Source organism: Chroicocephalus ridibundus, chromosome 15 (assembly GCF_963924245.1).
Source record: "Chroicocephalus ridibundus chromosome 15, bChrRid1.1, whole genome shotgun sequence".
Classification (NCBI taxonomy): Eukaryota; Metazoa; Chordata; class Aves; order Charadriiformes; family Laridae; genus Chroicocephalus; species Chroicocephalus ridibundus.
This window is the reverse complement of record NC_086298.1, coordinates 6,411,869-6,426,484: the sequence shown is the minus strand read 5'-3', so window position 1 is coordinate 6,426,484 and position 14,616 is coordinate 6,411,869. Positions and strand designations below refer to the sequence as shown.

At 43.2% G+C, this 14,616-nt stretch overlaps 2 protein-coding genes across 4 annotated transcripts in view; both read right to left on the bottom strand.

Annotated features, from left to right (window-relative positions):
- The window catches only part of SPTAN1 (spectrin alpha, non-erythrocytic 1), a 52,450-nt gene extending 51,157 nt beyond the window's left edge, over window positions 1-1,293 (bottom strand). Inside the window, exon 1 of the mRNA XM_063352975.1 lies at window positions 1,160-1,293. The gene's annotated coding sequence lies outside the window, so the exon portion shown is untranslated. The remainder of the gene's footprint in view (window positions 1-1,159) is intronic.
- A 1,813-nt stretch (window positions 1,294-3,106) lies between these two features.
- Window positions 3,107-14,117, bottom strand: GLE1 (GLE1 RNA export mediator). 3 transcript variants are annotated; one of them, XM_063353243.1, is made up of 16 exons: window positions 13,957-14,117; window positions 13,217-13,459; window positions 12,036-12,161; window positions 11,685-11,833; window positions 11,298-11,358; window positions 10,802-11,056; window positions 9,788-10,016; window positions 9,306-9,421; window positions 9,041-9,110; window positions 8,550-8,692; window positions 7,511-7,701; window positions 6,911-7,040; window positions 6,467-6,571; window positions 5,397-5,479; window positions 5,159-5,222; window positions 3,107-4,464 (listed from the first exon to the last, which is right to left on the bottom strand). In XM_063353243.1, exons 1-16 carry the CDS (start codon window positions 14,050-14,052, stop codon window positions 4,396-4,398), a joined length of 2,130 nt encoding a protein of 709 aa, XP_063209313.1. In that variant the 5' UTR covers window positions 14,053-14,117; the 3' UTR covers window positions 3,107-4,395. The 3 variants fall into 3 exon arrangements, 2 of the variants coding, with proteins under 2 accessions (XP_063209313.1, XP_063209314.1); XM_063353244.1 differs by having other exon boundaries at window positions 3,109-4,464; window positions 13,217-13,441; XR_010073419.1 differs by lacking the exon at window positions 3,107-4,464 and having other exon boundaries at window positions 5,160-5,222; window positions 5,397-5,597.
- Between the last annotated feature and the right edge of the window lie 499 nt (window positions 14,118-14,616).

The window sequence follows — 14,616 nt, the reverse complement described above, 5'->3', positions numbered from 1 at the left end:
CTGAAAAAATGTAGTGGTAATTGCTTATGCTTTTCCATAAATGTCAGGGGAAGTGATTACCCTATTGGTATATGTTTATGATCTAGCAATATGAATTTATATCACTGTAAGCAGATAACGTGTATGCAGGAAACAAACTGAGAAAACCCTGACTGTCATGCCTGTGATTTATGTTAAATTAAAAAAAAAAAAAAAAAGTTAATCAGGGGAGGAACAAATCCTGAATCTTTTACAAAGGAAGGAAAGCGTAGTGCTTGACCTATATACCAAAATGACACATTTATGAGAGGCACACAGGTTCGGAGGATTTCTTCTAAATGTCTTCCTGCCTGGCTGGACAACTCTGCTATACAAGCTATTGACGTGTCCGTCCTTTCACACAGCTATCTCTCTCCTGGAGGAAGGGTGTCTCCAGCCATCACCGAGCACCCGGCCCCTCCATCGCTGCCTTTTCTCCTCTTCCCGCACACACGCTCTTTGCTGCATCTCCTGACCTTGGACAGGGCTGGGGAGAGCTGAGGGAAGCCATTGCTGTGCCGGGTTACCGCAGAGACACGGGCTCCCCGTCTCCCTCCCGGCATTTTTCCTCAGGGGATGGGGGGCGGCAGGGTTTTACCGCAAACCCCACTGGACAGGGACGAAGGGAAGGGCGGGCAAGGCGGGGTCCGCTTGCTCTGCCCCGCAGGGACGGAGATCCGCTGTCACTGCTATTTACTCGCCTCTTTATCCCCTCCCCAGGGCGCTCAATGAAATTCCTGCCGCGGGTCCAGACTGCCCAGGGCGGATCCCGCCGCTCCTCGACCGCCTGCCCTTTATCCGCGCCGCGCCCAGGGCAATTCCCCCGCCCTTCCCTCCCCTCCCCTCCCTTCCCCCGAGGGCCGCGGGGGGGACCCAGGCTCTGCGGACGCGGCCACCCGCGATAACAAACCCCACGGCCGCCAGGGAGGGCGAGCGGTCGCCGAGGGGAGCCGCCTGAGGCAGGGCCCTCCTCAGCGCGGCGGCCTCAGCCTTCCCCGCGGCTGAGGGGAGCGCGCAGCCCTACACCTGTCTCCGCAGCGGCGGAAGGCGGAGCGGGTGCGGGGAGTGCGAGGGACTCTATCTACCCGAGCGGGGTCGGATGAAGGCGGGCGCGGCTCCCCCCTCCCGCCCGCCGCCTCACCGGGTCGGTGCGCAGATCCCCGCCGCCGGCTCCGCGCCCTCCGCCACGGACGCCGCGCGCCCCCTGCGCCCGCCTTTTTATAAGGCGGCCCGGAGGTGACGTCAGCGCCGCAGAACGGTGCTGCCGGGCGGCGAAAAGGGCCGAAGGGCTTCGGGGAGAATCGGGAGCCGGGGGGGGCGGGGGGAGGGAGGGCCCCACCCACCCCAGCTGAGGGAAGCGGCGCATGCGGGGAGGGCTGGAGCGAGCCGAGGGGTGCCGGAAAGTGCCGAGCGATTCCGGAAAGAGCCGGGAGGGTCCGGAAAGAGCCGAGGGGCACGGCGGCCGTTTTCCCGTCTCAGCACACCGGACTACGGAGACAAGCCTTGGACACAAAAAAAAAAGACAATATTACATCGGGAATCAGTTACAACGTCCGTGCAGCATGGCGACAGCTGGGGTTTCCGCCCCTTTCGCCTCAGCCAGGGTCAGTCTGGGCTCTCAAAGACCCGAGCTGCTGTAGCAGGAGAGGGGCAGGTTTTACAATTTAAATCAACAGGCCAGACTTAAAGCAGCAGCCTCATTAGCTTTACATTATTAAAAATATATGTGTGTAAGTCTCTTCTTTTGAAGCAGGGTGCAGTGTCACAAGCACAAAGAGGCCTGGCAAGGACCGAGCATCAAAAGGCTGTAAACATTTGTCAAGAGAGATGTATTTTTGAAAAGCCAATGCATAAATTCAAAGGAAAATGAGCCTTTAGTATAAACTAGATGTTTAAAATAGACATGACAAAGAAGTTCTCCTCTAATCTTTTTTTTTTTTCTTTTAAAAAGAGGCCTTCTAAGGCAGCAAGAACTTTATGGGATCAAAGTGGTGAGTGGGTTTGAATGATTTTTGAGTTAATAACACTGTAATAAAAGTACTTAAATGGAAAAGTGACATTGCATGGCAACCCGCGGGACTGCCTGGAACTATTGTCTCCAAGGAAGAGTATGACTCACGGCAATTTTAAGGCATCTCGTCCTGAATGCACAGTATTTTCACATACCAGATGCTCTCCTTTGGCATATGCATATTTGTATCAAACACGACAGTACCATGAATACATGCATAAGACCTTACTTGCACTGCACCTTCGTAACACCAAATGGCTAACATTTAAAACTGCTAAAATGACAAGAAACAGAATAACGTAATACAAAAGTTAACTATCAGTTGAAGCAGTAGAAGCAACCTTAAGCTACATCTAAAAATAAATACTGATTTCTTATGATTCTTTTCAAGTGCACTCATTATTCGATTTGAAAACCTTATTAGGGTTTTTTGAAATAGTATGCCCTTACTGAGGCAGAAAAGGATACCATGTTTGTTATTTATAAGAATATATACTTATATTCCCTCCCCAAATGTGAGAAAACCCTAATACCTGTCAGCAAAAAAGAAGAAAGCTATTGTATCTTATATATCCATCATCAAATCACTCCTTGTGTTTTGGCACAGGCAGACAATTGTTTCTAACAGACAGTACCAATTACTATCTTGGCAAAGTCAGTCTCCAACATAATTCTAGACATGCAAGATGTAATTAAAACATCTCCACTCAGTATAAAAAAAACCCTGAACATTTTCAAGTATACTAATGAAAGTTGTGTATTGCTTCAGTGTTATCTGGTAAATGGATACTGGAAGGAGATTTCCAGTACCCCAGAACAGCCACCAGTAACATCAGTCTAAAGAATTCCAAAGTCAGTTTACAAAAATACATAAACCAAACGCTAATTTAACTTATTTACCAGTTAATTTTAAAGCCAAGGTTAAAGGTTTTAAAGGCCTGAATTCCAAAGTACACATTACAACCTTTTCTCAGAAATCTCAAGGGATATATAAAGATCAAACTCAGATTCTCATATGGCCTCAACTCCGCTTTCTACAGCTTCAAATTGCGGTGCCTCTACGAATAACAAAACCTGATTTGGTAAAAATAATAGTAGCTTTTAACTTGGCTTTTAACTTGCAACAGTATATTGCCAAAATAACGTACTGCCTTCTAGAACTCAGAATCGATTTTTCTCATCTTAGAGAATACCGAAATAGTCAAGGACAGTGCACCATAAATCAGACAGATCTCCCATCACGCCCATACTATCCATCTCCTGTCTTCACCATGGAACTGTAGATTTTCTTGACCATCCCTCTTTGATAGAAAAAAACTGCATAAGCTTCATATTACAAAGAAAAAAAATTATCAAACTTTAATATCAATTTAAACAGATTGCTAGAATGAACTATTCTCAGAATAATCCACCATTGGTACAAAAGTATTACAGTAGCTGGTACATAAAATACCATAACATTTATAAGGAAGAAATCCATTTAGATAAAAAGAGCCCTTATAAAATGCACCTTAGGTAACCCAGGCGTACAATTTCCCCCTCAAACGATGGCAGAACATCATCAAAAGTGCTAGAATGAATGCACCATTTTGCCACTCTTTTTTTCTTTTAAATAAGAAAATGGACTATTAGCTTCCATCCATCTGATGGATAACGGACACAGAAATTCTGTAGTTTCAGGAACTCTGCTCTTCCCCCATGTAAACCTTTTAAAACAGTGAGTCGACCTCTCTTAACTCGAGAGTACTGCCTCTTGGAGCAAAGTCACATTCAACAGAGAGAAGTGTCAACACCGCTAGGCTAAATGCCTTCATCAATCTCCCTGTCGTTTCAAGATGTTGAGACAAAGAGGATGCAAGTACATCAGCATAATTAAAATTGAACTATAAAAGACAGATGTAATAAATACAAAAATAAAGTTCTAGCGGTAAATTTCTGAGATCAATTACTCTGTTAAGACTTCATAAAGCTGTGAGGTATTTTCATTTCCATGAACAGAACAGCACCGTGCAAATTTTCATCCCAAGAGTCTTTAATCGCTGAAGCCCAGAGGTCATCAGGATACTATATTTAAAACATCTTCCACATGTTTAAACATATGAAGGAAAAGTCTTCAATTTTCCATAATTTACTATACAAAAACTTATAAAAATCCAAAGCAAGAGATGGCTTCCAAATATTTGCAACAAATGAAACACAAGTTTGTTCTGCCCAACATAAATTGTGACAAATTAAACATTAGCAGGCTGATGGAATATTTTCTCCTGATTCCTCCATATACAAAATACATTTATTTTGCCTTTACATATAAACAAGAAGCCAGGTCTGAAAGCACTGACATCCGATGGGAAGAAATCAAAACTGATTTATGATCTCCAAAAGGAAGACTGCAGAGCGCCCTTTGGTAATGGAATTTCCTTCTGCTGTAGACATTTCTAGTGGAGAAAGACAAAGGAAAAAGAAATGTGTATTTTAATTAGTCATCTCTTCTCAGGAATTTTGATGGCTCTTACTGCACACATTCAAGGCATTGCTAATAAAATGTACCAAAATTAATTTTGAAATTAAAGTACAAACTCTGAGAGATAATATTTTAATATCATAATCTAAGTCAACATTCACAAAACAATTTAAATAATCAAGTATTTTACCGTTTTGCAAGCTTTCTTAAGAAAAAAAAAAAAGATGCAGAATACAATGCTAAACAAACCTTACAGAGAGCGGTTCAAGATGTCTACTTCCTTGTGTATCTAATCAAGACAGCAGATAAAGACAGGCAAACCACTTACAGCAAATAGCTGTTACAGAAATGACTCAGCAGAATCCTCCTCAACCTGTACATCTTCTCTCACTGCAACTAGTCTCACTGGACTTCATTTATCATCAAAATACATTTTCACTGAGAAAAAATTAGACATGAGGCAAGAAAGCAGCGAGGTGTTTGACATCATAACTATCATTAAGGTAATTCAGTAACTGAAAAGTTATCAAAGGGTTATATCACCGTGATGGGTCTGGACTATCAGGTGTGCTGCGAGCAGCACCAGCCTCATTAGCAAAATGATGCATTTATCAAACGAAGGGGAAAAAAAACCCAAAACACTTGAAAAATGAAAAAACTTGCTTTACCTCCAAGAATTGCTTGAAACGCATTAAAGAGCCCATCTGTCCAGAGGTGGTAATTGCTTCAATTCTGCAGAAATAACAGCATGTTTCAAAATCTATTTAGAAAGTGGGGTTTGATTTACAAGCGGGTGGGCAGGGTGAATGGCAAAGATTGGAAAAGATGGACAAGTCATTTAAGCGCAAACACTCATGAAGTACCGCACAACGATTATTCCGCATTTCCTAACCAGAGATATCATACCTTGGGATGTAGTCTTCTCGGATAAGCAACATCATTTTCCAGAACTGAACCTGATACTGTTTCATGAGAGCGTTGCCACACACCTGTGGTACAGAAATCCACAAAGAGCAGGTTCTGGAATTGGGTTTCAGACTAGCATGACAACTTCAATCAACCTGTTCAATATCAACCACTTTTATCCAGACATTTCAAGAAATATACCTACAATAAAAGAAGCAAATCCTCTAAATGCCATTACTGCTACCACAATCACCTTTTTTAAACCTGTTGACTGCGTGGTGGCCACTGATACCAATCTTATGTTATTCTTCCTCTCAGTCCAGTCTCCTTCCAGAAAGAGAAGCCTTCCCTAATACCATTTGATGGGGCACGTTATGGTCATTTCCCCACGTTGGCGACTGCAGTGTGGAGTGTGGAGTCATCAGCTTTCTTCACACAGGGAGTTTACAGGATGAATGTTCCTCAAACTTCACCACTGCTGACAGAATCCCCACGGTGTATTTCACTTTGCCCTTTCTCATTTCTACTTTTAAAGTTCTTCAGAAGGCATTTGACAAGCACCAGAAGCTGCTTGCGTCCAACAGTTTGTCTCCCCTGCCTTCAGCCTTTAACTTTGGCTCTTATTTAACATATGCCTATATCCTAGGATATGGGATTAATTAATCAGGCTCTATTCCTTTTCAACCTAGTTCATCCTGTTTTATGAACTAATTCAGCTGGAAAGGCCACGGAACCTCATTGCATTGTATGAGCTGATGCCAAGCGTTTAGCAGACCTTATACTTATAGGACCATGAAACTATCTTTAAAATACGATGAACCTTAAAAGGAACGAAATACAACAAGAAAAGTTGCATTTGTAAAAACTTCCATTTTTTAAATCATTCAGCTCCGAAGATATATTTGCCTGAATGTGGAAATATTTACATTCCTTTCTGAAGGAATAAGGACAAGTTAAAAAAAAAAAAACGGCTGTTAAAATCACAATGAACCTCACCTCAGCAATCTCTTCTGAAACTAAAGTGTCACCAGTTTAGATTCCTTTAGCTATCAGTAACCCATATTGCTTACCTCCAGAAAATCAAGCAGCAGCGTAGCTGTCACATCTGCCAGAGGCTCCATATTCAACATCTGAGCAAGCCAGCGCCATCCATAGTTCAGCCCATGAGGATGTGGCTATAAAGCAACAAAAAAGTTACCCACCACTTGTTTTACAACTTGCAAAATGCTATTATTAAAACTGGCAGTTTTCTGATTTACTTTTTTTCTTTATAAAGTTATTTTACAATAACCTAACATAAAACTTTATCATGAAAATATAGAGAAAGGAAGTAAAGGTCTACACTACAAATTACTTTGCACTGCTTTGTCCATTATGGTTACGAACACCTCCCTTCAAATATATCACGGGCTGATTTAAGTTCAGCACGCCTTAACTACAAATCAAGCTTATAATACATTAGTAGACTCTCGTGATAGTAACTAGGTCTTAATTATAATGCCACACACGCATACCCCTTGTTTGTTTCCATAAGGCCACCGGAGTTGAATGATAGCAGCATAAAGACGAATCAGTCCTGACATCCGTTTAAGAAAATGATCTTGCTCTTCCACTTTAGAATCCTTAACTTGATATCCAAGCATCCTAAGTATGAGAAGACATTCCAGTGTTAGTACAGCAAAACACATTCACTTGAGGCCCTGCAGTCCTCAGCTTACTTTAAGTCAACTGTACTGAGAATAGGGATACTCCAAAACCATACAAGAATTATTGCAAAGGCTGATCATTACCCTCTGGATCATATGTTCCACTATTTCATACCATGTAGAATATTTAGGTTCTGTACTGGGTATTTTCAAACTATGGCTATCAACTGTTCTTTGAGAAGGACAAGGAAGAAGAAGCAGAAGAGCACTTCCAAAGCTGAAGGACACAGCATCCTCCAGGGAAACAGGGTCAGGGGAGCTGCACAGTTGTGAGTGAATCTCCAAAGTCTATGCCAGCACGTCACAGTGCCTACATCATCAGAGATGGGGAAAGGTGGAGTTCACTCAGAAAAATAGAGTCTTCACCCTTGCAGGGTTCATGCTCAAGAAGTCCAGTAATATATATACCTCTGATACTCTTCCATAGAAGTCCCCTCTTTCAATGCAGGGTAAAATGGCACAGAATAGGGGCACTTTTTGTGCAGATGAGCTAAAAAGAGGTCTCCAACTCGAGGGTGTAATTCCCAGATTCCCGAGGCCACCACGGCAATTGGGAAAGCTGCATCATGGTGAGAAGCAACTTCTTCTTCTCCTTGGTTCTGAAGGGGGAAAAAGGAAAGTCAGTCCCTACCCCTTCAAGCCCTTTCTCAGACAAAAAAAAAATAAAAAATAAATCCTCTTTTTTGTATCATTAGCCTCTACTAAAGGATCCTAACATTTCCATGGCTCTGTAGCCAACCACAGAAAAGATGACGAAGCCCTTTGTATCCTCTGTGGGAGCGGAGGACAATAAACTTTGGCTCAGGACAGAAAAAAGGAGTTAGCAAATACAGGCACAAAGTGCAAGGCTGCACACATATTTTCACGCCAAACAATCGTTCTCAAACGTTTACAAATCAGTCAGTTTTACTCCATGAGATAATTTTTGCATATATTTGTCACTGCAAGGACAAAATAAAGTTTCAAACAGCCCAAATTTAGCAAATAAAGAAGAGAGACAAATACTGCCAACTTAAACAATGACACTTCATTTCTTGGGAGATGTTAACTACACAGAAGTTTGCCTCTTCGGCCTTTGCTCCCCTCCCCCCAGTTCTGCCAAGTTTTGAGCATATATGGGGTTTTGTGATAGATCATAAATTAACTATCAACCTGTTTTCCACTAACACTGTACCTAGCTAGTTCAGAATATATAACATGTAAGCCTGGAATTGAAAATAGTTCTTCCTCCTAGAATAAATAGGGGATGGCAGGGAAAGAGAAACTAAATTCTTTCACTTTTTTTTTTTAATCCAAAAGGCACTTTCTTTAATCAATATGAACATTAATACATGCAAGTATGCATGCAATTTTGTTATTAGCAGTTGAAGACAGAGGACAGAGTCCAAAAGAACTTCTTAAAGCACTAATTACCTTTGCCACCCCAATAAAGAGAACATTTTCTCACCACAAATTTCTCCGCCAGTTTGTAATAAACAAAATCCAGACCCTGTGGATGCTGAGTCACGGATACAGTTCGCCCTCCACTCAGAACAGACTTTCCAGACAGCAGGTTATTGATCTTGTCAAATATCTCTCGCAGCTGAGAGCCTGCAAATATATAAGGAACGTATGGAGACAGAAGATTACGAAACAGCAGACAAGTCTTAACCAGATGACATCACAAAAACGACCTACACCCTGAAGGGCAAGGCACCTCCAACTGCATGTTTGCTACATCTGATTAAAGAAACTTAATCATGATGAAGCAAGATGCCTCTGAGGGAAGCAACAGACCTTCAAAACATAGCAAACACCGTGCTGCAAAGACCTGGACTGTATGCACACCAGCTTTCTGCTGTAGGGATAATTAGAGAAACACTGGATATGTCGTGTCCTACTAAAATCTTTACACCAAAAGACATTTCAGTTGGATTGGGTTCTTGGCATTTTCCTGACCTGCTATTCTAGAGATCTGGCTCACAGGGATCGTAGCTGCTTTCTGCAAGTCTGTTTTTATCTTCTTAACCTGCAGAACAAACAAACAAACTGTAAATAAAAACAATTCTAACTTAGCAGCCTCTATTAACAGTCTACTCATGCAAACTATCACAGTAGTCTCCTTGTCTGTAAAGGTTTTTATTTTTTTTTAAATGAAAGCTGTTCCATTGCCCCTAGAAATCAAGACAGTCACTCTTCAGCAGTTTTAATCGTTTGTTCATACCTCATTGTTGTCTTTGCAGTTGCTGATTTCACTGAAAGAAGCAATGCACTGCTCAGCAGCATCTTGAAGCTGCTGGTACCACTGCATGGTACTTTCTTCTGCCTTAACTTGAAGTCCTGATATTAAAAAAATAATAGCAGAAGACTAAGACAGACCTAAAACTCTAGAAAACCCTAAGAATTAAAAAAAAAAAAAAATAAATCACAAGGCACTAACAACTGCATGAGTGCTTTTTTCCCCAAGATAGAGGAGCAGGTTTTGCTCCAGTTAATACAGTCAATTTATGCTGCATCAGTTTCATTCCAGAAGTTTGCTGCCAGCCGTCCTATATCCATTTTGCTAGTTGTGCTAAAAGTAAAGGCTACAAGAAGGTGTGTCATTCCAACAATAAGATTCCAAAGTAGTATTCACCCTAACAGTAAAAGAGTGTGTAAGAAGGGAAAGGAGGGGGAAAAAAACGCCCCCAAAAAAGCCATACCAACCTTCCTTCTGCTGCTTTCCACCCGACTGCTGTGCAGGGGCAGGAGTCTGAGCCTTCACCTGCTCTTTTTTTAATAACTCTTTCTGCTTCTGTCTCTCTTCCTCTTCATCTCTCCTCCTTTTTTCTTCCACAGCTGCAGCGATTTCTTGCTGCATGCTGGATATCAACCCTCGCATCTCCTGCAGTGCTCGTTCAGTATTGGCCACATCTACTTGAGTAGGGAAACCTCTCTGTCAAGAAACAGAGGGAGTAATATAGCATCAATCTTTTGTTCCACTATCTGTGGACCAACGGCAAGAGCAAGGAGCCTTTGAAGCATTAGCCTTCAGATAATCTGGGAGCCAACTACACGTTTTATCCTCTTTTGTGAAAATATCTTTTTACCCTTTCTTTGAACATTAACATTGGTCATAACATTTGTAAATAGTGTTAGTCCACGACTAGATCTCACAAGATCTTGGACAACAAAAATTAATAACACACTTTGACAAGTGTAAGGGAACCCCAACGCAAAGCCTAGACAATTTCCTCTGCAGAAAGCCGCTGTGGCAAGCTAGAACAGAAAATTAGCCTGATTATAGTGTTTTTTCAGTTTTTCAAGGTTTGTATCCACCTTTACATAGAGAAAAAAAAATTTCAAGGAAACACAGTTACTGTAAAAAGGCTTACAAGTATAGGAGAATGTGTTTAGTATTAAACAATTTATGAACCGCTCTGCTTCCACAGTTGTCTCAAAAAGGAACTTTAAAGCATCAAGAGTTTACAGTATTTTAATATGGAATCTTTATCCTGTAGAAATCCTCATGCATTTTTATAAGCCATTTTCAAGAGAACAGCTAAAGTGCCATAGAAAAGAATTCTCCTTTTAAATGAGATGCTTTATAGGACAAGTATCTAAAAACATTTCTGTGACATCTTATTTAACGGCCTCATGACAAGCTGCCTTTAAAGACAACTACAGGAAGCTTTATGAAGGAATGACAGCCAAAGTCAAGAACAACCTCAGAGCCCCCACCTCACTCGTGGTGCGGATGAGTCCTGACACCAGCCCACAGATCTGGTTGCCACGATTACTATATGCAGAAAGATCAATTCTTGGCAAGTCTTTTTGTCTATAATTGGGATCAATCTGCTGGTTAAGCTGCAGCACTTCCTCCTGAATGGAATAAAGGCGACGCAATCTTTCCTGGCCCTCTTCCTTACGCAAACGCTCCAGCTCTTCCTGACGCTGCCTCTGCTGCTCTGCCTCACGCAGTTTTAGGTTTAATACCTGAAGAGAAAAAGACACAAAATACTTAAATAACTCCAGCTTTCTAGGTCCTTCCTGTTCCTACAACACATGTGATTTTACTGTGTTTCCACAGCAATGCAGCAGGTGTCTAGAACAGCACCAGAAAACAGATTTTCACTCCAGGGGTGCCATGTAAATACAAATAAATCAATTGGTCTTTCCAGTTTCCCACCGAGTAGTAAGAGTTATCTTTCATAAAAGACCATGACAAGTCTCAGACCTTTGCTCTGTGTCGGTGTTCTTCCTTCAACTTCTCTTGCTGCCCCTGAGCCTCCTTTGAGCTACAACAGACATAAAGACAGAAAAATTGTATTCAAGACATGCACAAGACAGAATACAAACACACACACAGGAATTTCGTTTTAAAATAAGCCAAGATAAAGGAGCTTTAACTGTCACAAATAAGGTGTTTTTCTAACAATTGAAACATCAACAGTAGCCAGAGATCTACTCTGAAAGACAAACACTAACAGGACAGATAATGTAAGAAAAGCAGCAGGTGAGATTTTCAAGCACAAGTGACTAGCATAGAATTGTCAGGCATATGAATTAATCTTCCCATTGATTAAATGCTATAATATTTTAAGGATACTAGAGCTAATCTCACCTCTTCTCCATTACTTCTTGCAAATCTTGGAATTCCTGATGTTGCTTTAACTCTTTCAGTTCATCAAAGCGCTTCAGTTGTTCACTTGCCAGGTCATACACTGCCCTCACCATCTGCTCTTGCTGCTCCTGCCGTTGCCTCAGCCCCTCCTGCAGATTGCAGAGGTGCCAGAAGCACCACAATATATCAGTCACCAGAATTTGGACAGAAGAAAATACAAACTCAGTTGCCCAAAGTGGGACAACATTTAGGATAACTTACTGTCCTGCTACTTTTACCAGAGCATTGCTACATCTGGTTATGTAGCTCTCCTCCGATTCACATACACCCTCAACTTCTTTTGTTTTTTACCTTTCCTTTCAACCTGTGCATCTCTTCATACATCCGAATGCAGCCTTCAACTTCTGTAACTTTAGATGGCAGAAATGCTGAAAAGACTTCCCGATCCCTTTCCAACAGACTAAGATCTTCATTTCCCTGCGTGGTCAGCATATAAGCAAAATCAGTGACTGAATACAGTATCAGCAACTCATGGATGAAACCAGGTAAATCAAGTCTCCTAAACTGCACATTATTTGTAGAAAAACAGACAAAGGAGTCAACAAATGCACAAGTTTTTAGAGTAGTTATATACCCCAGTAGCATAGCCTCACCATTTTGAGTATCCTCCAGCACCTCTATAAGGTTGGGATAATTACTTCTCCCAATTACTAAAATTAGGAGCAGAGATACCAAGAGCCTACAGGACATTCAAGAAGGCTAACTGTCACCTAGAAAGGCTGGACAGAATACCCACATTATCTTAACACTTAACAGTGAAGATGTTACACTGGAAGAAGTCGAAACAGGTTTATACTTTGAATCATTCTTCAGGAGGAGTCTTCGGAGTCTCTCTTACGACTTTTATCAGATCTTGCAGCTTCATTAAGATGTTTTCCTCACAATATATTTCTTAAGTCTAAACAGGACCAAGATGATGCAAAACTTTGCTGCTCTGTATCATTGTTAAGTGGTGAAGTCATGATTTAATGCATAGCAACAGACATTTGTTTTCTTTTCAGGTGCTTCATCAACTTCATTACCTGCACAACTCAACTGCTCATTGCCCAGATTCCTACCTTTTTGCCTTGCAGAAGAGAGCCGTGGCACACCTACGTCACTCAAAGACTCCAGAGAACCCAAGGGGGTACTCAGACTCTTACCAACAGGCCTGATCCTACTCTGTGACCTTCCCTCCACATGGATGAATCCCATGCAGCTAATCCATATAATCATATGGCTCCAACTAAATTTTCATTAATTATGGTGAAGACAGGAGTTTGCTTTTGGCCTACTAGGAAACATTATTCTATGAAAAACTTGTTAATACCAATTTTATCATTACCCACTTATCCTAAAAAGTGGAAACTAAGCATGTTTTTCCCTGCAAATGAACAGAGCACAAACCAACCTTTATCAGACAATTTCTGGCAGCAAGTTAGCATACTTTTTTCTCACAGCTGCTCACACAAGGATTATAATCAGAGAGCTACCTTGGTTTCGCTTGGCTCTGTAGACAAAAGCGGTGAAGAGCCCTGGCAGCTAGCAGACGTGATCTTCTCCAGAGAAGGTGACTGGTTTGTGAGAAGAGGGGATTCTTTAGGCGTTGAACTTCTGGAGGGTGCGGTTTCAGGGGCTGACTGCCCAACCACTCTGTCTAGGACCCAGCCGGAATAAGGGGACAGCACAAGAGGAGACATGCATCCTTCCAAGATATCCTGGAGAGAAAACATTTTCTGTGAACGCGAAACATATCAAGAAATCAATGAAACATCAATACACGTTGAAAACATTTGCACAGGTCAGCACATGCTTTATAACTGCAGCTCAGTACCACGTTTACCCGTTTCGTCTGTCTTTTCAACACTTTTTCCAGCCTCCCCTACTCCTGAAGGGCTGCCACGCTTCACCCTTCTACTGTCACTCCTCCTCCTCCTCCCCAAGCCCCGCACTCATCAGTCAGTACGGAGGGGCCAGGGCCCGGCCCGCTGGCAGGGGAGCGGAGGAGCCCAGCCGGTGACAGGCGAAGAGGAGCGAGCAATAGAGCTACCACAAGGACGATTTATGCATTTCAAGCCCTGACTGTTAACGAGACAAGGAGCCGATGTATCACCGCTGGAGGGACGAGTCACGCTTTCCCCCCTCATGCGCGCACAGAACCCCTGTGAGGAGTAAGGCGGGAACCGTCGCGGCCCGGACGTCCCCCCACCGCCCGCCGGGAGCGAGCTCTCACCTCATCCCGGAGCCAGTGTCGGCAGTAGCTCAGCCGGCCCTTGCTGGAGGTGCGCAGAGCCGCCAGAGTCTCCCAGCGCAGCTCCCGCGGCTGCATGGCGACACCCGCACCGCCGCGCTCGGCACCGGGCTGACCCGTCCCTGCACTTCCGCTTCCGAGGCGCCGGCGGCTCCTTCCCGCCCTGGGCCGAGCGCTCAATAAGGGCGGTGGCTGCCCCCAGCCGGGCGGGCGGGGCCCCGCTGAGCACCTGGGCGGCCGGTTCGAGTCCCGCCGCGGCTGGCTCCCGGGGCGGCTGCGGTGGGGAAACGAGCAGGGCTGTGAAACACCGGCAGTTGCGTCGCTTTTTCCCTTATTTTGTGTATTCTCGCGGAGGAACCCCGGGAGGGAGGGAGCGCTGCAGCATTTATCCCGGTTCGCAGGGGCAGGGAGAGGCCACCATCCCTATGTATCACATCACTCCTTTTGTGTGTTCTTTTACCATTACTACTATTGTTTTCTCTTCCATCACTGTTCTATTAAACAGTCGTTATCTCAACCCACGAGGTCTCTTTTTTTTCCCCCCAATTCTCCTCCCCTCGCCCCCTAGGAGTGCACTGCTGCAGGGTCCCGTTGCCAGTTAGGGTTAAACCACAACACAGCACACAGAAGAGGAAATCCCTA

Bases quoted from the DNA above. Each gene is read 5' to 3' on its own strand.
- GLE1 (XM_063353243.1), bottom strand. From the start codon at position 14,052: ATGCAGCCGCGGGAGCTGCGCTGGGAGACTCTGGCGGCTCTGCGCACC. The intron at 7,041-7,510 runs GTATATATATTA...TCTCATACTTAG, and splicing joins TCTATGGAAGAGTATCAGAG to GATGCTTGGATATCAAGTTA. The intron at 5,480-6,466 runs GTAAGCAATATG...TCTGTACCACAG, and splicing joins TGCTGCTTGATTTTCTGGAG to GTGTGTGGCAACGCTCTCAT.